Genomic DNA, 26,921 nt, shown 5'->3' with positions numbered 1-26,921 from the left:
GGACCAAACATAACAAGTTCAATGCCTCTCACACCTTATAGCTTTGAGATACATGAAGATAGCTATCACGTCTCTTTCTCCCCTGATTCTTCTCTCCTGAAAACTAAAACATACATAATTCTTTCATCTAATAAGCTAGCTTACTAATAATCCTATTATAATAATCCTAGCTTATCTTTGCCTCAGTTGTAGTACTCAAACAAGAAAACAAAATTTCCAACTCTTGGCTGAGTAGGGAAATGTACACTGGGAACTACCAGCTCCTACCTACAAGTCTCAATGTTCACACAAAAAATTGTTTTATCTGAAGTATCAAATACATTCTTGACTAATATTGAGTTCACAATTTACTAAAACATAAGCCAAATCTTTACAGGTAAACTGTTCTATCTAACCATGCTTCTCTCATTTCTTATTTCTGAAAGTGATCTTTTTATGTCAACTGTAAAATGGCAGATTTTATCCCTACTAATAATAATGATGAAAATAATCATTAACATTTATATAGTGCCCTCTCTATGCTAGGCCCAACGCTAAGTACTTGACAAACAGATCTTCACAACCCTTTGAGATAGCTGTTATTACTGTCCCCATTTTATAGGTGACGAACCTGAGGCAAACTTAAGTTAAACGACTTGCCCAATACATAGCTAGGAAATTATCTGAGGTCAAATTTAAACACTGATCTTCCTGACTCCAAGGCATATAAATGTTCCATCTACTGCTCTACCTAGTTATGACATTTCATCCTCATAGACTCAGTTCAATATTTAGGGTATCTCTCTCCCAGCTGTGGTCACCCAAAAATCTGATAAGCATTCCTGTCTTTGCCATGATCTAAAGCACAAACAAAAAAGTAAATAAAATAATAAAACAAAATAAATAATAAAAAAACCCAACATACATTTTTTTAAAATCTATTTCTCTGTCAAAGATTTGAAACCCGCAGCCATCTTGTTCCCACCTATTTTCCTAGGCTTATTTAATAGAAATCACTTTCATTCTGTTTCAGTCAGACTGGCCTAATATTGCCCCAAATCCCTATTTTATTCCCTATTCTGGAATGTTTTCCACCTCTACTTCCATCTCCCCCACTCACCTCAGCATCTTAGAATCCTTGCTTCAAGGAGTAGCTTAGGGGCCGGCTTCTATAGAAAGCCTCTCCTGAGCTCCATGGGTCTTAGTACTCTTTTTTTCTTGATATTACTTAATATTCACTTATATGTGATTTATGCTCTAGTTCCCTCCCTAACAGAACATAAACTGCTTGAGAAATATTGTATTTTTACCTTTGCATACCTTTCCACAGTTCAAACCTTGACCCTGATCCATAAGTACCTAGCAGGTGCTTAAAAAATGTTTGTTGAATTGAGCTGCTCTCATCTAAGTTCTGTAAAGATAATAACTTATTATTAATACTGTTACCCACAAAATTAATCATTTTACTGACATTATATTGTGTGTAAAATCTTAACTCTTGTCAAGAAGCTAAACAGAAGCTGAAAATTAGTTCAGATTACTAAAAGCTAAATATTTAATTGCCTCCTTTGAAGGAATGAAAAAATTACACAAATTTAAAGGAGAAACTTCATTTACATATTTGAAAGATACTATCTGTCACTAATCCAGTGAACTTTTTATCTCTTAGTGAACTGGGTCTTCACAGTTTAGCTTTATTATTTTGCCTGAAAGATACTGAAATCTGCCATATCCACATTCAAATTAAAACACACAACTCATTTATCTAAAAAATTAATTGTAGCTTTTGGTGTTATACTATTTTACCTCCATTGAGTACAGTAAAGATTTAGTAGTTTAATTGGTTACATGTAAAACAAAGCTTATAATTAAAACTCACCTTAAGTAATTTCTTACATTTAACAAAAATGGAAGGAGACAAAAAAGGAAAAGAGAATTGACACTTTTATAATCAAGCTTTATCTCTAAATGAATTAAAGACACTTGGAAAAATACTAAAAACTTGTTAGAACCATGATCGCTATTAAATTTCATTAAGGTCATTCATTTTTAATCTTGCAAAAAAGAGAAATGGGAGTCATAAAACCTAAAATCCTGCTGTTTCAATAACCTTGAATGAGAAACATTACATCCAACTTCATGAAATCTAAAGGTAATTTACAAAACTTAGGCTCATAGAGACCATGTAAAATTAAAGCCTTGACAACACACGACTTTCCATGGAATCTTTTACCACATAACTGGATCTCATGTCTATGTGAACAGAATTTTTAACAATACCATGAAAACTGAACATTTACTTTTTCAAGTGTTTGGTGGATGAAAATTTTTCTCATATGGTATGTGCTCTGATAAAGAGCTGTTACATATGGAAAGACTTCAAGAAAGAGCATGAGGAAAACATGTTTCCTATTCCTAAATTCTGCCGGTAATAAGCTTTGTGAACATACTTTTATCTAACAAAGATTACTTCCAAGTTCTCTTTCTGCTTCAAAATTTAATAATTCTTGGCCTTGGGTAATGGATTTATTTTTCCTGTCATAATTATGCTACACACAGAGCCAAGAACAAAATAAAGGGAATAAATGAAAGCCATACCATATTACAAGACTAAATCAATTTTGAATTGCCTCTACTAAGCAATTAATTCTACATTTAAAAATGTAAATCAATCTTCCTATGATCAGCATTTACCAGGACTATCAACATCACATAATGTTACAACCACTGAAAATTATCTAAGAATCAAAGTACAACTCAGGCAAGCAACTCAATGAAATTTAATAGCCCCCTGGTTGACAGATAAACTTTTGATGACAATTATAATAGTGAAGTTTCGTTTTGAAAATGTAGTCATTTGGAAAGCTGTACAAGGGAATTAAGAAATAGGCTGATGAAGATTTCATTTTAACACAGTCCTTGAATCAAAAAGTTAGAATGAAGCTGTCAAACTTCTGATGTGAAAACCAAGAAAATAAGCAATCACATAATTAGAAAGGTAAGGTAAGAAAAAGTGAAATTACTCAAATATACACAAGAAACTCAACATTATGCTGTTTCATCACAAAACTTTTAACAATTCTAACCTAGTGTTAACCTGAGCAAGTAAACTGTTATGAAATAACATGCATTTAAAAGAAATCAAGATTCAGAAATCAATATTGTTCAAAAAATGTTGAAAACAAGTATTTTGATATCACAATTTTCTTCAGTGCTTTAAACTGTGAGACCAAACCACTGTTTTCTTTTTAAAATATATTTCAATTAAGAAAATACCTCACTAGATAATGTAAGCTGAAACCTAATCTAAAATTTCCTGACTTCATCACCAACACTGATTCATTTAACCAGTATTATCTACAAAACTTTGGGTTACAAGTACAAAAGGCATTTAAACTAAATGATCACTTAAAATCTGAAACATCTTAAGCTGATGTCATTAACAGGATATTATTCTCATTTGGGTAGTAAAAATGAGTTTACAATTCCTGACTAAAACAAAGTCCAAATATAGTTGCTTTCCCACCACTGACAGAAATAGACTTACCTTTTTTTGAGGGCAGAGGACACTGAAATGCTATTCTTACAAAAACATATGTATAGATATCATTTTAGTTTAACCATTTTCAAGAACTCAAGATTGCTTCCAACACCAAATATTAAACTTAAACAAATTTACATAAATGCCTTGCCTTTTATATGGTAAGTCAATCATTTTAGTTACATTATGTTTCTGAATTCTAAATTAAGAAAAGAACAGTTGTAAAATATATTATCTGTTTTCAAGTATTTAAAAATTTTAATCGCAATATGCCTTTAAAAGAAACCAGGATAAAATAATTTAAACCACAGCAACATTTATATTTTCCCCAACTATATAGTGTCTTGGTTTTGGGGTTATTTTTTTTTTTTTTACATTTTTTTCATCATGAGTCATTAGACTACCTTGGGGAAGTTACATTTATTTGTACATACCCTACCAATCCACAAAATAATCTAAGGTAGATTACAGTACTTTGGGTGCAATAAAAATTTTGGCAGTTTTGTATTTTTTACTTTGTGTAAAATTTTTAGCAATACTGATAGCTCAATAACTTTACAAAATACTTCATCCATGTTCAAATGATCCCAAAGGATTTAACCATGCAAAGTGTTTTTAATTGTGTGCTTTCATAATGCTTTCTTTTATTCCATAAAGCACACATACATGCATGCACACGGGCACACACACATATACACACAAACATACTCTGCTATAAAACCAATCTCCCTCTTTAAAAAGGAATACTATGACAACTGAAATGTTTACTCAAGTGGTAAGAGTTACCCTACAGACGTATGGGAAACTACGTATATTTTGCAATGGTAAAAAGAAAACCTCTGCAAGTAAGAGATGCCCATATCCACCAGCAAAAAGAAATTAAAACACTAATAAAACAAAACTCGCTCCCCATGGACCCGAATCACACACAGACACAAGAAAGCTACAAATCCCATTCATGAAAGAATGCACCACAAACATTAGCATTTATTCATTTTCTTTTTTTTTTTTTAGCAAATGACAAAGACCCAGTTTACCAGATTTACTTTTTTTTTTTCGCCTAGGCTTAACATTACATATTTAAACAATTGTCAAAACTTACTAAGTTTTGCAGCATTCATGCACAACTAGAAAACATCCTTAATTTATTTCAAACCAGAAATGTATTACCATTAACGCATTAATACCTTTACTACTAAATACTTAAAAAAAAAATGAAAGTAAAAAAAAAAAAAAGATTCATCCTGGAAATGTTAACTTCACAGCAGACTTAAACTACTACTTGGCTCACATTTCAAACAAAATGGAAAAGCAAGATTCATGCTGGTGTTAGTGTACATTTTGCCCTAGCACTACTAAAGGATCACTGTTCACCTTGGATTAATTTTAATAAAAAGCAAAGTGCATACAGAAATTTACAACAATTTTAAAGACAAAAAAAAAAATGGTCCTATTAGTGTGGTCCCAACAATAAACTCAAAAGTCTATGACAAATAGGTGCTTCGATGAGCCGTTTATAAATACTTTAGATTAGATACAATTATACTGAAAGAGTTCTTTTGAAATCTTCAAAAAAATGTTCCTGTTAATCCTCAAATGGTGCTTGTAATAGCTTAATATTTCTGTTAAATGCGTGCGTTGAATTACTTGTTATCCAAGCGTAGCAGCTGCTCCTTACCATTTATTGTTAAGGACTTTAACTGGCCATCTTCTTCAACTTCTACTCTTTCTTGACCATTCTCAACAATTCTGTAGGACAAAATTCATTTAAAAACTTTTTTGGAGTATGTTTATTAAAGGATGTAACTACAACACAGAAATACCTGAAAAAACTAATCCCCATCCTCACATGACTGTGTACAATAGGATGATGCAAGAACTATAGTAAGCCAAGTTTTCTGCCATGAAGTTTGCTACCTATCTTTTCTACCTAGAAAGATACATTCCCAAGTATGAATAAAGTTTAGCTCAACTAAACAACCTACAGAGATATATACTCATCAAAAGGGATTACTAGTTTAAAAAAATAAAGAAAACCAAACCACAAATTTAACTTTCTAATAGTGTAGTTAAAAAGTTTGCTCTTTCCAAATCAAAATAACTACTTGGGATTCAGATAATAACAAATCACAGCAAGCAGAAATTTTAAAAAGGAAAAGGTTCTTAATAATTATGGACCTTTTCCACAAAAGCATATAGTAATTCATTGTCAACCAATTTTTATGATTTCAAACAATCAAAAATGTAGAATTTTCATTTTGAAAATGAGCATCTGAACATAAATTAGTTAAGACTGACAATATGTCAACAAATCATTAGTCATTTAATGCATAAGATAGTGTTTAAAATATCACTGTACCTCTTTGTAGTGATTTTTCGGCCATTTACTATTTTAGTCGTAGTTGATATGGATTTGAAGTTACCCATCCCACTACCACCAAATGACGTAGAAGAGAATGAAGTAAGGCCTCCATGCCCCACTGAACCAAATGTAGTAAATCCTGCATAAACAGAAAAGACAATATTAAAAATTTAAAACACTGTTTCTATTAAATGTTATTATAACAACTCAGAGTCAAAATGGCTATTACTTGTAACATTCAATGCTACTGCAAGTAACATGACTGAAATAAAAGTCATTTAGCAACATAGTGGCTTTTTGATTATCATACATCAAAGGATCATATAGAAATCAAGTACTGCAAAAGAAACTGAGTGTAGAAATGAATCAATTGTGGTAATCATATTCATGTGCCAACAGGATATAGAGGAGAAAGGAATATCAGAATATTTCCTTTTACTTAAAACAAGAAACATGTATTGTCTGAACTTGGAAAACAAAAGATCCATGCCCTTTTTACCAAGTGTCAGGCTTTCAGTCATACAAAATGTTCTGAATCTTTGACATTTTAATGTGAACATGGCTGCCCAACTGACAGGTTCAGGGAACAACACTGCTTCCTGCTCTGAGCTGTGAAAATTCACCATCAACATCTCTCTTTTAGGCATCATTTTCCTATTTCTTGCAACATTTTAACTATAAAAGGACATGTGAGGCTATATCATAAATAACTTTGTGCAAATATTTCAGATATCCTGGAAACTTACAGAATACCTATACCTCAGTTACCTGTTTTGCATCCCTCATATAGTTGTCCTAGCTCCAGCTATAAATTAAGGTCAGGGAACTGTTTCTTTCTATTCTTTCTCTTCCCATAATACAATAACAAATCAACTAATTTATGTTTTTAGAACCTTTCATACCTTCTTTCCTTGTGTAACCTATATAATTCAAATTGCTAAAATGAAAACCATCACCATTATTTTTCTCCATGATCAGTTTTCTTTACAAGTCTTTGTACTACAACTCACTTTGTAGGAGAAAATGTCCAAAATCTTGTTTAACAACATAACCTAGACTAGAAGGAGAAAAATTTCTCTGGAGTAATTCAACCATTAACATTGAGCACCAACTGTCTAAGTTATACTATGCATCAAACATTTGACAATATTCTTATTATCTCAGGGTCCTGGGAAAGAAGAGGAGTGAAAAGAAGGGGAGAACAGAAAAATAAACTATATTCAAGGTGCAAAAATGTTTTCGGTTTTTGTTGTTTTTTTTTTTTTTTTTTTTGGGGGGGGGGGGGAAGGCAAGGCAATTGGCATTAAGTGACTTGCCCAAGGCCACACAGCTAGTTAAGTGTCAAGTGTCTTGAGGCCAGATTTTAACTCAGATTCTCCTGATTCCAGGACCAGTGGATTCACTGTGCCACCTAGCTGCCCCCTACAAAAATGCTTTTAAACAAAAGAAAATATTGTATTCCAAACCTTGGAGCTTCTTAAAAATCTATAGCACTCATATCCACTATGGAAATGTTTCCATGGCTACACATGTACAAACTATACTGAATTGCTTATCATCCCAGTAAGGGTGAGTAACAAGGGAGGAAGGGATTGAATCTGGAATTCAAAGTTTTAAAATCAAATGCTCAAAAATCTATAGCACTCTATAAACACTGTTGCCTCTAAGAGTACCTTTAAAAGGGTCAAAGAATAGGCAGCAACAATAAAGCAAATGTACGTAAGTTACTAACAGTCCAAAGCCAATCAGATTGATGGATCAAGATCACAGTTTAGGTTGAGAGGCTTTAGACTAATGAGGCTACTGAGTAAATCTGGAGGTCAATTAAAAACAAGAGACCTTGATTTTTTTTTCTTTTCACAGAACTGTAGCAAACAAAAAGATGAGTTTTCTTTTGTTTGGTGTGGGTCATATGCAATTCTATTCCTCAAGAAACTAGGCAACAAAATTCTAATAAGCCAGAGAATACAATGATCAAGCTGATCTACCCAAAATAATTACACATAAAATAAATCTTTTTTTGAGGGTATTAGTTCCTGTATATAAGACTGTGAAATACCTGTATCAAATGAAGAAAGTCCACCTCCAAAACCTGGAAATCCACCAAATGCAGAGAAAAAGGGTCCTGCACCTCTGCTTCTGTTTCCACGAGTCCCTCTTCGATTTCCAAAAAAGTCCTCAAATGGATCTTCTAGGAAAAATACATACTGTTATTTAAAATCCCATTTAAATTACCTCAGTTATTACAGATGGATAAGATGTGCTAAATGAGAAATATGAGGCACTTTCCAATTTCAATATAGTATTCTTTAACTGATTGTGAAAAAGATTACCATCAAAGGAAAAAACTAACCGATGAGCAAAAAATACCTATATTTTTAACTGAACCTCTAGAAAGTTATTAGAATACTCTTTCCAAACAGCTCCTTTCTCTTACTAAGGGTGAAAAAATGGTAAGTTAAAGCTAGAAAGCCAACATGAAAATATTCAAGTATTCCAAGATAATGGAAAATATTTTCCTAATGCCTCTCCCCTTAAAAGGGAACAGAAACCTTCATGGGTAGGCATTATACTAAATCCAATACCTTCAAAACAAAACAGTAACTGAAAATTTAATATGATTAATATTAATATGAAAAATATAATGGAGTACACCATATAGCCATGCAAAAGATGAGATTATGCTGATACTAAAACCTTCCCCCAAAAATGCACCTCTTTAGTGAGAGCTATAGTCACTCAGAATCTAGAGGAAAATCCAAATGGATAAATAATGCCTGTTGTTCAATTCTGGGCATACACTTGAACAGACAACTCATTGAATTAGCATATTAGTACATATACTTTTTAGCTACTGTAGAAGACAAAATGAGATTGGCTATGGAAAAACCAGAATGAATAAAACACTTCATATTCCATTTGAAAAACTAGGCCTTCAAAGAATCCTAAATGGCACATTTATATGTGGAAAAGATAAAACCACCAAAGAACATTTTAAAACATGAATATTCTTTAGAACAAAAAAAAAAAAAAAAAAAAAAAAAACAAAAACTGCAAGTAAGCTGGACAAACACATTATAGCAGAGGTGGGGAACCTGTGGCCTTGAGGCTACATATGACCTCCTAGACAATTGTTCTGTAAAATTTGGATTCGGTAAAAAGGTAGCACTTAAGGACCTAGAAGGTCAAGTGGTGTCAAGGCCGCAGGTTCCCTACCTTGGTTTATGATATGCTCTCAGCAACAAGTGCCACAGAACAACATAGCATAAAATATATAATCCAAAAAATTGGTGTAACAATAAAAGGTGGTCATTTACTGAAAGGGATGAGACAAATAGCTGTATCAGTACTACTGATACAAATAGCAGTTATCAATACATAGAGAGAAAAAAAAAGATCTTGACTGCACTTAAAAGAGAATTTATATAAGGACATGAAAAACTGGGGCTGAGAAAACTTGTCCTATTGAAGACAATACACACATTCATTTTACATAAACATATATCACACATATATACACAAAAATATTTAATTTTATGTAAAAATATTCACATAAGAATTTCTAACGGCTTTTAACTTTAATTAGGAGGATGTCACTAAAATACCAAAATAATAAAACTATAATAGATATAAAAGATTTACACTATCTATTATGCTATGGGAAATTACAAGCAGGATGGTTTCAGAAAAACCTAGAAAAGAATTATATGAACTGGAAAGTAAAGCGAAGTGGCCAGAACCATAATATTGTATAGAATAAAGGAAATTCTGTTAACAGAAATACAATCATCAACTGTGAATGCCTTGGTTTTCTATTATTAGCTATATAACAGCTCTTCAGCAATACAATAAACCAAGATAGTTCCAAAGAACTTATTAAAAATGCTATCCTCCAGAAAAAGAACAGATGGAATCTGAATGCAGACTGAAACATACTTTTTTTATTTTATTTTTCCTTGTTTTTTTTTTTTTTGGGGGGGGGGGGAGGTCTCCTCTGGTCTTTTCCTACATGGCTAATATGGAAATGTTTGCTATTGCTGCTCACAGATCACGTATAGTAAACTGCTTGCCTTCTTAATAAAGGGGGAGTGAAAGAATCTGGAACTCAAAAAAAAATTTAAGTGAATGTTATTTATTGTATTTAATATGTAATTGGGGGGAAAAAAAGTACCAATTTTCAAAGAATCGATTTTTTAAAATGTGGATTATCTATATTTAGCAGGAGGTTTAGGATATTCCCCAATGAAAGGCTATTCACTTAGCATCTATCAAATTCTCAGCAACATGTATAATGGAAGAAAATAAAATGATTCCTCTATCTTGGCTCATGGAAGACAAAATATATATGCTGAAAGAACAAGAAATATAAAAGAACAAAAAATGTAACACCAAATTGTGCGGTAATGATCTAATTATCAGTTAAAGGAAATAAAAGCAAGGACAGTAGGGACCTCCATGAAAGAAAACCATTTTAAAGTAAAGTATAAAACGAGTCAGATAAGAACAAGGAAAGCAGAAGTCAATGTCAGATGTATACTGTACAGTGAGAACTGTATAGAATGCACAACCTATTACTCTGCTTAACAATAAAGTTCATGGAAGTAGTGGGAAATAAAAGTTTTATAGGTGAGCTAATTGAATTTACAGAGACCCATAAGATCATATAGAAGAACTTAGTCTTTATGCACTCAAAAGCATTAAGGCACTGGTTTCTGAGCAAAGACTTATGGGGGGGGGGGGAAGGGGGGGGGTTAATAAATGAAAGTGCTCAACAGTTGTAAGAGGAATGCTGTGCAGGATGCTAGAGATGAGGATGAGAGACAGCGCGTGACACGATCAGAACATTTGGTGAAAATCAAGAGGAGGAATATGGGAAAACCACTACAAAAAGGGATTTGTAACCAGTTACATATTCTAAAAAATGACACGTCTGCTTTACGGCACTTAAGCAGGAACGTCTAGGTGAGAGATATAAAAACATAGCTAAGAACCAGTTTCTGGATCAGCACAGAATCTCATGGCACATCTATCATTAGAGGAATGGCTGAACCAACTATAAAATATTAATGTAAAATTACTGGACCATAAGAAATTAAGTGAAGAATTCAGAGAAAGTTACTGAGATTTGTGTGAACCACTGAGAAATAAGCTGAACCAAGGGAACAATTTACAGAATGACCTCCAAAAGGAAAAAAAAAATCACTAATTAAAGACTTCAGCAACTCTGATCCCAATCAATTCCCTTTTGTAAGTTGAGAGATTTAATAGTGAAGCATACCTCCTACTTACTGTCAAAGAGGTGGTGTACAATAAGAATGAAATAAACAGTTTAAGATATGGTCAATATGTTCAATTGCTTTTTCTGACTGTTACATAAGATTCTGCTTTTGGAGGAAAATCACTAGGAAATAAATGAGACAGAGACTTAACAGGCAAAAACAGATAAAGAAATGAAACATTTGAAATACAAAAAATACATACATATGGAACATAAAGGGCGGGAATTTCTATCTGAGGAGTTAATAAAAAGTAAGAGTAGATTTTCATTAGAGTAGAAAAGTTCTCAAGTGAGGTGATTAAAACAGGGATCAGACCCTAAATAACATTTCAAAGGGTACAGAAAAGAGTTAAGAGAACCAATAAAATACTATCTAGTTTCCAAAATAAGGAAGTCAATGATAGGAATGCTAAGAGAAATTTAAGAAAAAGGAACTCAATGACCTTTTAAGCTACATAGTTCAATAAAGTGGTAGTAATGAAAGACTGTAGGGAGTTAAGTGAATAAATGCAGTTGAGTGAAAAAATAGAACATGTTGGGCTGCTGGTAGAATGGAGAAAGGGATACGGCTTAAACAGAGTTATGCTAACTGTGAATGGAAACATGACGGGGAAAGGGTTTAACAGTGAAGTAAAGTACATAATTTAATTGTTAACTACAGGGTTGAATATAAAAGGAGAATAAAGTCAAAGGAGTCTAAAGGACTGGGAGATTAGAACAACTAAAGAACAGAGTAAGGAGAAAAAATAAATTTGAGAAAGATGAAATGATGGAAGGTAGATTACAATCAGCAGTAAGAATTTCAGAGGATCAGGACTAGGGTTTTATAAACCATGGATGATGGTGAGATCAAGGATGAATAGCCTTATGAATGGCTCAGCCCACCTATAAAATGTAGGTTGGAATGAAAATGTAGGTCGATGGCAATTAATTATTTAATTAATGAGCTAGCATGTTAGTGTGTCAAAGGGGGCCAGATTAATGTATATATTGAAATGCCCAAATATAAAAGCAGGGATTGGAATTTGGAGGAGAAAAGCTGATAGGTACTGAAATTCTTTTTAGGAAAAGAAGGGGAATGACTTGGACACTAATAAATGACTGTAACACAAGGATCTGCACTATATGAATCCTGAGAAACTTGCAAAGGCCAAGTCTAGGTGGTAGTGAGGAACAATAAATGTCAATATCTATCTACTCATGGTCCAGAGTTTCCTTCAATACCCTGCAGTGGAAAGGACTGTTAGATTTCTACTAACAGCACCAGAAGACAGGAAGAGATCTAAGAGGAAAAGAAATTTTGGTTTTTTTGGAATTCTTTTACAAATACAGTGGAGATTATGAAAGATAGGATGAAAGAGGAATATGAAATGGAAAGGTTAGTCTAAAGTGAGGAAAAGATCCAGGAATTTCCCAAACACAGGGGACAAACAAGCTGAACAATCTCCCAAAACTTTGGTGCAGGGAGAGGTTCTGTAATAAATAATCAAAGTCAATGTGGGATGGAGAGGTTCTGTAATAAATAAGCAAAGTCAATGTGGGATGGTGGTTTCAGTTTCTATAGCTGGTCCATTCAAACCCAGAGGAAGTTTGGGGGTAAGGGGGGGGGGGGGGGGGGAGTGTAGAGAGGATGCTGGAAATCTAGGGGAGAGGGAGCTCTTTCCAAGCATCTAGGGCAGGTTCTCAGTTTGGGCTGAACTCATGCTCAGTGCTATTCTACAGAGCAGAGGATAAGGCATACCTGAAATATGGAAGAAGCATTCACTTGTAACTCTCATGAACTATTTTAAATTTTGTATTACTTCTATAACATGTATTACTAACTCCCAGAGATAAATTCAAAAATAAAACTATTTCTAATTACCACTTAATATCTGAAAAAATTGGAAATAAAACTGCTTTTCAGTCAAAACAAAAAAAAAACACACATATATAAATAAATGTCAAAAACTAACAGGTGAAATTAAAAATTCAAGTGGCAATTTCTATTTACACACTACAAAAAACCCATGAAACATATTTAAAAAAACAACACAAATGATTCCAGTTTTACCATGAATCAATCTACACTGCAGAGTGTTATGTTCATTGTCAGGTGACATATTACATTAAACAATTCTGTAAGCTGACAAAGATTTAACCACACAAAGACATAACCAAAAACATCTTGTACATACATGTGTATCGTCTATATGCTTACTATTTACAGTTCACTTTTTTAAACTACTTAAATCCTTTTATTCAAATCTCATTTATTAAAATCATCAGTACCATGGATAATGGGCTGAATTTGGAATCAGAACCTATTCAAATCCTTTTTCAGGTATTTACCTTTATGCCCTTGGGCAAGTTAAAGCGAGTTAGTTTCCTAGTCTGTAAAATGAGATGAACTAAGTAACCTCCAAGGTAACTTTTACTTCTAATCATACCATGAGCCTATATTCCTCACACCTCAATATGCTTTATATTAACAATGAGGCTAAATTTGCATAAGGTTTAAAAATTAAAAAGTGGAAATTTCAAGGTTCTAATCTTTTACCTAATCAAATAAATATATTAAGTCACTTTCAATATAGTTGATAATTTACTTTAACTATATGGTTCAATACAGATCAAGAATTCAGTTTTATCCCTCATTTACTGTTAAATCCCCTATTTCTCTCAAATTCTTAAAAAAATTTTCACTTCAAACTCACTAGAGAAAAAAATACATGATTTTAGGGTTTAAAATTAAACTGCTTTGTGGCAAGTTTTTAATTGGTCTAAGAAAGGGCCACTCTAAAGGTAATTTGGATAAAACAAAAGCTACCTCAAAAGAAATATTTTCTTTTGTTTTGTATTTGAATCCCCAGTGCCTATTATAGGATTTTATACATATTAGGAATTTAATCAACTCTTACTGAATGGATCTATATTGTGCATCAACTAAATTTTAGAATGCTAATATAAAGATAATTACAATTCCATATGATAAACAGATAGCCCAATATAGCAACTCTATCTTCCAGAAATATTAAAATCTTTTCACAAGAGAATCTTAGTAATGTTTGACAAGAATTTGCAAAATCCTGTTGTTCTAAAATATTACATTCTGGTCTTATGAAATCCAAATTATGTAACATGTTAAGAGAATAGATCTATGCTAATTCTATTACAACATTTGATGTTTAATTTAGTGTTATGCCCCATGATAATCCTTTTCACTTAAGCAATTATGTCTATATGACTGTAGTCTCATACCTCAATAAAACTTTCCCAGTCTTCTAATAAAGCAATAATTAAGAGGATAAAATTTATAGAATAAATTCAATCTGGCAACAATGCAAAAGTACAATCTGCAATGATTGGGAGTTATTCAACTCCCTAAGACAACGAAAAATAACCACAAATCCCCTAGGTTAATAAATTTAATTCTTCCTTCAACAGCTGGCAAAAGTGACTGATGAAAGAGCCATAAGTATTGTGGACAATAAAAGTTTAATAACAGGCTCTAGCCTGCAAGAAGGAAGACAAAAGCTGATGAGTTTTTGATAATTTTTCTAGTATTTCCTTTTTCTTTCTATTAAGAATCACCTTTCATGTTTTTGGATACTTATACAATAACAGAGCAATGATAAGGAAAAGTTCTTAACAAGTATCATATAAGCTTGTCTTCTTTAGATCAAGTCTTAAAAGATTTCACCTTCTATATTAATTTTTCTTAACTAAGACATAATTCCTATGATAACTCATTAACACAAACAAATTAATACACATTAGGAAAATACATACCAGTATAAAAAATACTATTCAAGAAAAGAAAAAACAGTAAAAGATAAGTTAAAAATAAACCCAATTAATTAAGAGACAACTTTGACTTTGGTACTGAATACATAACAAATAAAAATAAATGTGTTTTAATTAGTTAAGTATATTATATAAGTATATTAGGATACAAGCATTTCTTAATAAACTTACATCCATTCCTGCAACATGATTCTCTTTTTAAAAAATAAGGAAAACACATTCTAGGCAGATAACAGAAAATTTGATTTTTTAAGTTACAAATATACAAAACTTTGCATGATCTTACCAAATTTTTGCCTATTTTAAAATTTACTTAACAAGAATACTTAAGTTTTTCGCTCAAGACCCTCAATAAAAGGTTAATACCTCTAGTCTTTCCAGATGCAGTGGAGGAGAAATGAGGGAATAAGAAACATTTTTAGATATTACCAATATTAGCAATGCTAAAGATAAAGGGCTCCCTCACACTAATCAGATAAGTATTGCTTTGTGCTAAGCTCTGTGCTGTGGACTTGTGTTAACAATAGAAATGAGACAGTCCCTGTACTCAAAGGCTTGACATTCTACTAGGGAGATACTTGTTTCTAAAGAAGGAAATAAAAAGATATGCAGGATATATGCAAAATAAGTAACAGTGGAATCAACAAGACAATCTTGAGATAGTCCTTGAAGGGTGGTAGGGATTTCAAAAGTGGAAGTTACCAAAGAAAATATTCCAGGCATAGGAGATAGTCAATTGAAAGCAGTTTGGACTAGAATTAAGGATGCTTATCTGGCTGAATGGAATGAGCATAGAGTCAGATTGTAAGGGTTTTAAATGTGAAAAAGTTGGTATTTTACACTGAAGGCAATGAGAAACCTGGCTTCCCAAACAAGGGGGTAAGATAATAAGAATTATCAATTTGGCAGCTCTGAAAGAAAAAAAGGAGGTAAAGAGGGACAGCTAGGTGGTGCAGTGAATAGTGCACCTTCCGTGGAGTCAGGAAGACCTGAGTTCAAATGAGGCCTCAGACATTTAACACTTACTAGCCATGTGACCTTGGACAAGTCATTTAACCCAATTGCCTTGCCTCCCCGCCTCCAAAAAGGGCGGGGGGGGGGGGGGGGGGAAAGGCAGGGGAGAAGGAGTGGATGAAGGGAGACCAATTAGGACACTATTCTAACAGTCAAGGTAATAAAGGCTTGGTATACAATGGCTGTGGTCCAAGGATAAAAAGGGAAAGAGGGAGAGTCGTGCAGGGAGACAGAAGCAAAGGGAACAGAAGAGAGACTTGTAAAAGGTTAACTAACATGAAGTGAAATAAGATTTTAAATCATTAAACAAATATTTTTTACAGGAAATAAATGTATCACTTGTTACGGAGGTCACCTAATCCGACTCATTTCAGAAAGGAAGAAAATGTGACACAAAGATAAACCTACTATCCTAAATATTAAATACTAAATGTGACACAAAGAATAACTCACTTTTTAAGATAAGTCCTTACCCAGCCTCTTAGCATCCAGGTCAATTCTCCCACCACAGTTACACTGCCTTCAACCAAAACATTTAGGGGGATGAGAAGAGTTATGCCTGGATAGTTTTGCCAGTACCACTAAGATCAAATCAATATGCAACTACTTACCCATAATGTCAGTGATAGCCCCTTTAAATCATCTGACCATTAATTTCTCAATAATTACTATATATAATTTCTCAATAATTACTGTTGATCCCAAATCTCTATTTCTTGTTCATTCTATCTCCTTTACCTTAAAACCTTCCAAATGGTATTACAGAAGCTAACAGTAAAACTTGAGGTTTTGACTTTAAGACTTACTCTACAATTCAAATGGCTAAAATAAACCTAATTCTGACTTCCAGATTAAAGCAAACAAAAATATTTGCACAAATAAAATCATATTAGATTTTAAAGGAAAAAGTAAAACTATAAAGAAATCTTCTAAGATTAATATGAGTTTTATAGGAAAAAGAACCTAATCAAGTCAGGAAACATACCTGAAAAAGAAAACTATAATTTTTTAAATTATCCTGCAAAAAAAAACAAGTGAAGATAAGGCAGTTTTTAATCTCTACATCACACCTATATTTAACATCCTATTTTTTGTTAACTCAGTCAAGTATAAGCTTGAAGATCAAAACTCAACAATTTACCTTTAAATGGTTTCTAGAATGTGCTAGTTACCAAAATTTCTAGAAGAATGTTATTTGCCTAAAGTACTATTATTCCTCAAAAACTGTGGGAAAATAGGTACCACATAATATCCAAACCTACCAAACTTTGTTAGAAAGCATAGTGGGAGTAGAGCATTATGGGGAATAAGGGTTTAGACAAAGCTAAAATATTCATATTACAAATTATATAATAATCTCCATGTGAGTGGAGATACTTTAAACTCAAAGGTCAAAAGTAATGTAAAGATTATTTAATTCACATACTCTAATTAAACCTAATCTAATTATATTTTATTAGAAACAATGCAGAAATTATACTAGATAAACTCAAATAATTTTTTTAAACCTCGAGTTTTGGTTGTTTCTTAAAGACTGGGGAAGAAGGGAAAACAAAACTTTTAGAAATGGAAGGTTTAAGCAGTTCATTACAGAATAATAAAATACAAATCTCAATATCTAGACTGAAAAGATCAGGTGAGTAAACATTAAAGGAAAATGTAGAAAACTAGAACACATTGCTAACAATAACTTCATTTTAAATAAATAAGACCCACCAATATTTTCTAATAGAAATTTATTCTGCAATAAAATAAAATGTCTCAACATGGTCTCTAAATCCTTAGTAAAACCTGACTTTTAAAGTTAAAAAAGTTTTAAACTTAAATATCTATGCAGTCATAAAGCAAATATTTTTTCATTCTCAGTAAGAATTACTTTTTTTCATAGAAAAAACATACTAATTGAAGGAATGACAACTTATCTGAAAGGTAAATTATAGTTCAGATAAATCCAGGTGTTTCTTCCCTTGGTTCCTTCTAGTTTCTTAGCTCAACTTTCTTACTTCTTTCATACCCTCAAATTATTATGTACTTCCTTGTAAATCATATTAGGTGTTATAAATAGTAGTATACTAATAAAACAGAAACATTTAGTAAAATCTTACACAATTCATAATAACAACTAGGACTAAAATCATCTCCCATAATTGCTTGAACATTTCAAGGAACAATTCGAAATTTAAACCCTTAACGGAGCCCAAAGTTTAAGTGATTGGTACTAGATATCTTACAGTGAATTCCACATATAATGTCAAGACCTAGAATTCTATGACATTCATACAACCATAGAATTTTTAGACATCAGTAGGCTCTTGGCTCTTTCTTGGTAGTTGATCTTATTTGTTGAAAAATATACAGGTACAATGCACAGACATCAATAGCACTGTCTGTGAAGTAAATATTAAACTACTCTATTGAACGTTTATTTAAATAATTGCTCACTAACATATGTGCACTGTCATCACCTCAGAGCAGGTTAATAGTTTCTTCCTGTTCCTGGGATGAACTCTAATTCTTCATGAAGATACTTACAAATTAAGCAAAAAAAAAAAAAAAAAAAAAAAGATGAATATAAAGTTTTGTGAAAAATAGCAATGCTTAGCTATTGCAACTGACATTTTAAACATTTTTTCAACTCTTAATACTGAGACATAATTGAAGTCCTCAAAATTGTTTTTATTTATGTGTAGGGTTTATTAATATAGTCATATTAAAAGGGCAAAGGAAGACACATTAACGGTAAAAAAAAAAAAGTTGGGAAAATATAATTGATAACAGTCCAACCATATCTTCAAATTCTAAATGCTCCCAAGTCTCTCACTAACAGCCAACAATACCACAGGGAGGTTCAGATGGCTCTTAGATGTAGTTACTAAACTAATCTAGCTTGATTTAATAAGATTTATCATATAATGAGATATCATTGGGTGGAAGGGTGGGGGAACAACTTCAGGACTACTATTTTTTCTCATGTGATATATTTTTCCATGTTGGGGGAAAAAATGTACCTAAATCACCTCCCCCATCAATAGAATATTAGATCATATTCAGGTCAGGATTTAGAGCAGGAAATGATCTCTGAGAGCTAATCCAACTATCTCATTTTATAGAACTATAAACTGAGTATAGAAACATTAAGCGGCTTCCCACTGCCTATTTTTCACCCAGCATCATTGGTGAATGAGCTGTTTGATATGACCTGGTTTTATCATGGTTTTATTTTAATCATTCATGATGGATAATCATAGGTAGGTAGGTAAAAGGAGAAACAGAATAGGGAGGGAAAGGGAAATGGGGAAAGGGAAGGAGGAGGAACAGAAAGGGGAAAGAATAAAGGGCAATGAAAGAGAAGAGAGAAAATGGAAGCCTATCTCCATAAAAAAAGGAAACTAAATCATCAATAAAGATTAAACAAATACCTTATTACAAGCATCAGTTACCATATTACACTGTAATACAACAAAATCCTCTTAGGCTATTATTAAGTAGTAAAGATGGCTCTTAACTAATTCTCTTTGAGTTCTTGTGTCTGTCTTTAAAAACTCTTTTTTTCTTCCCAGACATCACCTTTTATTGCGGACATGGGCCAGGACTCCTTCCCAACCCCCATTTCTAGTCTATGGTCTAGGGAACAACAAATTAACAACCTTATGACTAAAATAAAAAGGCTAAAAAAGTGAAGGGCAGAGGGGTTCTCCTAATAATCAGTAAAATTCTTGAGCCTTAATTGCTTGGATTATGTGATCTCTAATTCGGGTCCTCAAAAGGTTTTTGTTTGGTTTTGGGTTGGGGGTTGGGTTTTGTTGCCTCTTTCCTAGTGTTCTTCTGCGATCAGGATAGCTGAGTTTCTCTATTTATTCTGGTTATTAAATAAATGGGTTACAGAATTCTGGTAAATCTTATATCTTATAAAACAAAAAGGAGTCACATCACCCACATGTTCTTTTAACGTTTATTGTTAAACCACTAGGGCCTCACGCTCTGCCTCACTATGTTCTTCCTCGCTGAGCAGTTCTTCATATTCTTCGCTGAGCTCTTCCATATCCCCATAATAAGGAAGCCTTTCACTTGCTTCTTCTTCACTAGATACAACTTCCAATTCCTCACTAAGCACTTCCCCTGGGCCCCGACTGTTCACCTCACTTGGTTCCTCTTCACTAGAGATAACATCCAGTTCCTCACTGGTCAAATCTTCAAAACATTGATGTTGTCCTGAAACACAGGGCTCATCCTCACTGGACACCACATCCAAAACCTCACTGCTCTCTTCACTGGGAACTTCTTCAAACCCATCAAAACCAGGCTGATCTAATTCCTCATTAGCTTCCAATTCTTCACTGGTCAGCTCTTCGAATCCTGGTAGGGTAAAATGACTCACCATATTAATATTTATTAAATCATGGCTCACAAAATATAACATTAAACTATCTTAGACTCAGACTGTGCTTTCAAATGGCCTCAACTTTCTCCTGTGTTTCTCTTCTTTTTGTTCTTATTATGTTTCTCCAATTCTCTACTGGTTTACTTATTTATTCCTAAAGCTAAAAATTAATGTTAAGGGAAATGTTTAAGTAAAAACCCACTGTGAACACTTTTGACCCTATATACATATTTTTATATCATGATACCTATGCTTATCTATTTAATGAGTTTAAAAAATAGGTGATAACTACAAGTAATATAACAAACTACACTCATCCCACCCCCAAATTAGCTGTCATTTTATAAGCATTTGAGTTCACAGGGAGAAAAATCAGTAAATTTTTTTTATGGTACCATCAGGGACATCATTATTAAAGTATTTAATCAGCTAAATCATTTAAAACCAGGTTTTATAATCCTTTAATAATAAAAATTTCAAATTAACATCCTGGTAAATACATGGACACAATGCCTAAGTTTTATTAACTGTCTAGAAGGGATTTAAGTCATCTAGTCTACCAATCTACCATAAAGGTAAGTATTAACAGCCACAACCTCTTGACTGAACAGTTTTCAGAGTTGATCTGATGGCTAGAATACAAATCCACTGGGAACCTAATCCCTTATCAATTTCTAAGTCAGAAAGTTCATCCTAATGTCTAATCCAATTTTTTACTGCCATAATTTAAACCCCTTTTATATTGTGTTGTCCTCAATCAAAAAGAATTACTGCGAACCACCATGTGTATCATGTCCTTAAACATTATTCTAAAATTTTCAACCAAAAACAGGGATTGCTTTTCTTCCTAATCTTATTAATTTTCCACATTGCTTATGATGCAGGGCACCTAAACAGGATTTTGTACTCTAGGTGCTAATAATCTAATTTAAAAAAAAAATTCATAAGTGTGCCTGGTATTTCCTTTTGAAAGGAACAATATATATATGTACACACACCAGAGAGCAAGGATGATATCAAAAAGCCTTCAAAAATTAATTTGTGGGATGAATAAAAGGAAAAATATTGCAAATTCATTAAAAGTATAGCTTTATGGATAACAAAAATCTCCTGCATTGTGGAAATAACAAAAAAAGCCCAATTTCAATATAAACCTGAGATTCCCTGAATTCACCAGAATCTACACTAAACATACCACCAGCAGGATGGACAGTTACTTCATACATGTGGAAGCCATCAAGCATCCTCTTTTCCCTTGCGTAAATCCTTAGTGACTGAAAATGGAAGCCACCTAGAAGACCTATAAGAATGGATTGAAAAAGTGTCACTGCCAAACTAATAAGTCATAAATATAAAAAGGGGGCAGGCAGCAGTAGGATAACAAAGGGATTTTAAAAACAAGATATATTAGGAAACAAATACCCCACAAGGTATTTAAGAAAATGAGTGCCTGAATATTCTATTACAATTTAAAAATTGGCTACTTCTCTCAAGATCTGTTTACATGTAACATAATTTCTCTTTACTACCAATTACTTTTTTCTTATAAGTACAGGTTCCTTCACTTAAATTGATAATTATATTGATACATATAAATACTAAGCTTCCCTGGCAACAACACAAATTTTTAGTTTAAAAGATCCATTATTTTAGGTATATCATGAAATAATCTAAATTTTTTAATTCCCAACAAAAGAAAATTTTGACTATGATGACACAGCCATATAACCCCTTTTTTCTCCTAAATGGAAATCAAAAGATGGGGTTTAAAAGAAACCAGTCATTGGGGCGGCTAGCTGGCGCAGTGAGTAGAGTGGACCTGAGTTCGGATCTGGCCTCAGTCACTTAACACACACAAACAAAAAACCTAGCTGTGTGACCTTGGGCAAGATAATTAAACCCAAGTGCCCTCCAAAAAGAAAAAAGAAACCAGTCATTAAATCACTCATTACTAAAATGACACTTCCCACTCTTTTCATAACATTAAAGATAAACTAAATTCAACACCCCTAAAGACAGAACCAGAATTAAACAGGAACTTAGTAAAATTACCCTATCTCCAAGGGAAAAACAGAATTAAATTACCTCCTGGAGATGAGAATTCGACATATAATGCGGTTTTTCATAAAAATTGGGTCCCTGGTTACATTACAAATAGTCCATCCAAAAATTTTTATAAAAATTCTCTGCCCTCATCCTCATTTTCCCCTAAGAAATGAGTAGCTTGGGAAAGCTAGGTGGCACAGTGAAGAAAGCACCGGCCCTGGAGTCAGGAGGACCTGAGCTCAAATCCTACACTTCAGACACTTAACACAAAAACTAGCTGTAACCTTGGGCAAGTCACTTAACCTCAATTATCCTCTAAAAAAAAGATTTTTAAAAATGAGCAGCTGAAGAATTCTACATTATAACTAAAGACAGCAAGAAACATAAAAACTTCTAGTGAAAGAATTAGCAATTACAATAGTACCCTACTTGTTTTTCTACCATCTATTTTAATAATTTCTTTGAACAAAGTTCAGCCTTCATTAATTATAATGTGAAGATTTAAATCTAAGTTTAAAGTTTCACATACTGGATATTTGGATATACTCAATCTTAAGTCAATTAATAGTCACATAAATTTATACCTGTAATCAAAACTAAGAAATGACGATCCTCCAAAATAACAAAATAAAAGGATTAACAAGTTCCCTATCTACTCACTGTGTTGCCTTGCCATAAATATTGGCCCCTTTAAGGTATGTACTTGGGTCTTTAGCTGCTACTTGTGTAAATGAAAATAGCAAGCAATTACTACAGTTTTATTAATCAAAAGTGTGGAATCATGAGAGTAAATGATGGAATTTCTTTCCACTTCCACACTACAATACGTTGCAGAGTTGCACCATAAATAAAACCTATTACCTACCCGAACTGCTGGTGATTTAATTCCTCTTCTGTGCCTACGATGGGCAGGGGCCTCCACTTGTTTTCCCCTGTATTCTTTGTAGACAGAATTGTTCTTCTTGTTTCCCTCCTGGGGGGGGAGGTTCCAGATGGTGATCACTCTCTCCAATCAGGCTCCAGGGAAATGAGGGGTAAACACAGGGTGTGTTTCCCCTTCAATGAGCCAGAAGACAAAAGTGGCTGTAGCAGCACAAATTTCAGCCCTGACTTCCAACATAGACAGTGCATGCATTGAATACCCTGACAATTCAAACAGCCAACTGGAAAAATGGGAAGAAGCACTAAGAGCAAAATGCTGACTGACATCAGGTATCTGACAAGCCTTGAGGGATAGCCAAAGCACAGTTCTTTGCAGAATAGGCGCTTAGTAAATATTTCTTTAATTTAATAATCCAAGCATATGTTAGAAAGTAACAAAGACGAACAACAGACCTACTTGATGGTGAATTCCATAATCCTACCAAGGAAGAAGCAAGCTAATCAAACACTACCTCTCATTATAAAACTAGTTTCTCAATTCAAAGAACATCTACAGGATCCAGATCTAGTGATATCACTCCCACCCTCCTTTTCACAAAACTGGACCCAAAGATCATAGTACAATACACTGAGAAAAAATAAGAACGTTGTTGGTAAGTCAGAAAAGCATTTCTTTTGCTTCTGAAGAATATCTAAGCTATGACTTCAGATTTCTATACACATGGCAAACACATACACACACTTAACCCAAGAACCAGTTTTCCAAATGGGAACCAACGTACACAACACCTGAATCCTTAAAAGTTTTCCCACTCATAAGCTGGCAAAAGAAATTTAAATTCATATTTATCAACTATCTTAAACTAATGACAACTGTTTCAAAAAGTCAGAAACCTCTATAATAGGCAAAAAAATAAAAAGACAGTAATAAATTTCCCATATATTTCAAATAGAAAGGCTTAAGACACTGGAATTATTGTAACTAATTAATGGAAAGAACTTAATTAAGTATATCTTATGGAACATTGTTAAATTTTGTATAGTGCCATCATAACAAAGATACAGTACCACAACCAATAGCTTACCAAAGAAGTCAAATGAAAATGGGTCCCTTCCACCAAAAAATTCCCTGAAGACATCATCTGGGTTCCGGAATGTGAATCCATATTCAAATGGATTATCAAAATGACTTCCACCTGTAGAAATGGTTTAAGAAAATGTTGAGTTTATAATTATAAGCAGATTGTATCTAAGAAGTATCATTTGCTTTAGGAAGACATGGCATAGTTAAAGCCCTACATGGAAGAAAGTAACACTTAGTATAACTTCATAAATTTAGGCTTTTCTACCTTCAAAAAGTTTAGCCTATGTTTCAAGATGACCTGCCTTGATTTGTACAACAGCGAAATTTACATTTCACAGTAGAGATGGAAAACTAACTGCCACATTCATCTTGTTAACATCTGTAATCCACACAACTCTCAACACATTTTGTTATATACTCCACAGGAGACTCAAAAATTTCATGGTCACTACTACAGTACTGAGCAAACTAAATGGACAAGACTTCTGTTCTATTCTTAGAATGTAACCAAGACCCCATTATATATTTGGTTTCCCTCCAAAATTTGTTTTTGGCACAGATTTTATACCAGTCTCAACTATAGTGCACTATTAGTTGGGTACTTTAAAAGGCTAATATAAAAACACCAAATAATTTGGCTTCAGAAAGCACACTAGAATTCACATGTGGGAAACAGAGTAACCAAAGAATTCCAGTAAATTTCTCCAATTTTCAAAAATTTTATTCCATCAGTTAATTGTTACCTACAAAGGCTAGGAAATGAGGCACTAAACAGGAGAGTGAAGGAAGATAGCAGTGAGTACTGGGGGTAGAATCCAATGGAAGAACTCATACAGAGTTCTACTTCCCTTAGTGAAGCTGTTCAATTTCACACCGAGATAGTATGTTAACAATTATTGACTTGATTTTGGCTAAAGAAACCATGTTTAAAGAATTATACTGGTCTAGTGGTATGGGTTAGGTGTCATCAAGTTTACAATGTAAATTAAGAATGTGGCATACATACTTTCAACTTTTTGAAAGTAATTTTCTACTTCCAAAGTAACTAGTCACAACTGTTAAAAAAAAATTTTCTTCACAAAGGAGAAACTTTAAATTTCTATGTAAACAAACACACACACACAACTTAGAATTGGGAGACTACGACTCTGCATTTGTACAATGGAACTTTGGATTTGTGAGTAATTGTGTTTTTTTGTTTTGTTAGCTTTCTTTCCCCCTCTTTCTCTTTTCAATGTTTTGTTAAAAGCGAATGGCTCTCTGGAGGAGAAAGATACAGTCAGAAATGAAGTTCACATAAAAACAAAACATCAATAACAAAAGTTCAAATGCAGGCTACGAAGATCAGCATTTCTAATACCTACATATTTATAACCATGGCACATAAGTGTTCACAAACCCAAAGTTCCTCAATTTTACAAAGGCATGGAGTGGCATCCTCTCAATTCTTGTTTGGGTCCAAGCTTGGTCATTCATTATACAGACACAGGGTTCAGTTTTTCTTAAGACATTCTAGCTTTAAATTAACATTAATTTATAATAAATTGTAGGATCTAGTTTAATACCTTCAGTAGCACTCATAATAATTTAAAAACCAAAATTCAAGTTTGGGGAAAAAAAAGACTTTTTGGTGTGAAATGTCGACATACCTCCTCCACCTCCACCATTTAATCCTTCTTTTCCATATTTGTCATAGATGTCCCGTTTTTTAGCTAAATAGTAAAACAAATAAATAAAGCTGAGATATACTATTTTCCTCCACAAATGTAATAGAAAAGATATTTTCCCAATTATATATTGCTATTAAGCATCCATAAACAAATATTTAAGTTTTTCATAGCACCAAATTTCTTAGTAATTTATTAGTCAGGAAGAAACAAGTAATCAAAGGAAGGAACTATTTTCAAAAGAAACAAAAAACATCAAATATTCATCTTAACCAATAATAATGCAAATAAAACAATCCTAAGAAAATTTCAAAAGACTTACCTACATTATTTAACTCTCACAACAATGCTGTGAGATAGGTAATACAGGTGATTTTTATTCTCATTTTAAAGCTCAAATCAATACACTTAATCACTTTATTATATACCAAGAATAACACTAGGCACTAAGGAAGAGAAAAATGAAACTAGTCTCTACCCTCCAGTAGCTTGTACATCAAAGGAGAAAGCACAAATACAGAAATACAGGCACAATATATACAAATTAAATACAAGGCAACAGGGGAGGAGATAGCATTAAGATTAACAAACTAAGTTTCAGAAAAGTTAAAAAGCTAGCCCTTGGTTAGTTACACAGCTCATAAGTCAGGTATTCCCAATTCCAGTTCTTCCATTTTACCCACAACCCTCAGTTTCTGAAGCGAATAAGTGTAGTTAGGACACAATGGGAAACACCACATTGTTGGAAGAGCTGCCTGAAGACAGGAATGCCAATTCACAGCTGATAAAGCTGCTTACTGGCTCAATCACTCTAAAAAAGAATTGAGAATTATCCAAGAAAAATTATTATATTTTATATATATATATATATATATATATATATATATATATATATATATAT

The 26,921-nt window shown here is 33.0% G+C and overlaps 2 protein-coding genes across 3 annotated transcripts in view; both read right to left on the bottom strand.

Annotated features, from left to right (window-relative positions):
* Nucleotides 1–26,921, bottom strand: part of DNAJB6 (DnaJ heat shock protein family (Hsp40) member B6) — a 127,131-nt gene that overhangs the window by 57,822 nt on the left and 42,388 nt on the right. The window contains exons 4-8 of one of the 2 annotated variants that reach the window (XM_069084567.1): nucleotides 26,003–26,065; nucleotides 24,355–24,465; nucleotides 7,942–8,070; nucleotides 5,880–6,021; nucleotides 5,199–5,269 (exon numbers count right to left, since the gene is read on the bottom strand). In XM_069084567.1, coding sequence (XP_068940668.1) covers nucleotides 5,199–5,269; nucleotides 5,880–6,021; nucleotides 7,942–8,070; nucleotides 24,355–24,465; nucleotides 26,003–26,065 — 516 coding nt within the window. Of the gene's footprint in view, nucleotides 1–5,198; nucleotides 5,270–5,879; nucleotides 6,022–7,941; nucleotides 8,074–24,354; nucleotides 24,466–26,002; nucleotides 26,066–26,921 lie in introns of both variants that reach the window. The other variant, XM_069084562.1, reaches the window with a different exon arrangement.
* Nucleotides 13,983–24,338, bottom strand: LOC138158508 (bifunctional lysine-specific demethylase and histidyl-hydroxylase NO66-like). Its single transcript, XM_069084577.1, has 2 exons — nucleotides 21,537–24,338; nucleotides 13,983–20,316 (listed from the first exon to the last, which is right to left on the bottom strand). The coding sequence occupies exons 1-2, from the start codon at nucleotides 21,583–21,585 to the stop codon at nucleotides 19,919–19,921; spliced, it is 447 nt and encodes a 148-aa protein (XP_068940678.1). The 5' UTR covers nucleotides 21,586–24,338; the 3' UTR covers nucleotides 13,983–19,918.

The sequence above is a fragment of the Petaurus breviceps genome, unplaced genomic scaffold (assembly GCF_028583685.1).
Source record: "Petaurus breviceps papuanus isolate PSGF00001 unplaced genomic scaffold, PetGlider_PUasm1.0 115, whole genome shotgun sequence".
NCBI classification, from domain to species: domain Eukaryota; kingdom Metazoa; phylum Chordata; class Mammalia; order Diprotodontia; family Petauridae; genus Petaurus; species Petaurus breviceps.
This window is presented reverse-complemented; position numbering and strand designations above follow the sequence as displayed.

Bases quoted from the DNA above. Each gene is read 5' to 3' on its own strand.
- LOC138158508 (XM_069084577.1), bottom strand. From the start codon at position 21,585: ATGCTTGATGGCTTCCACATGTATGAAGTAACTGTCCATCCTGCTGGT. The intron at 20,317-21,536 runs GTATGTTTAGTG...TTACCCTACCAG, and splicing joins AACTGTCCATCCTGCTGGTG to GATTCGAAGAGCTGACCAGT.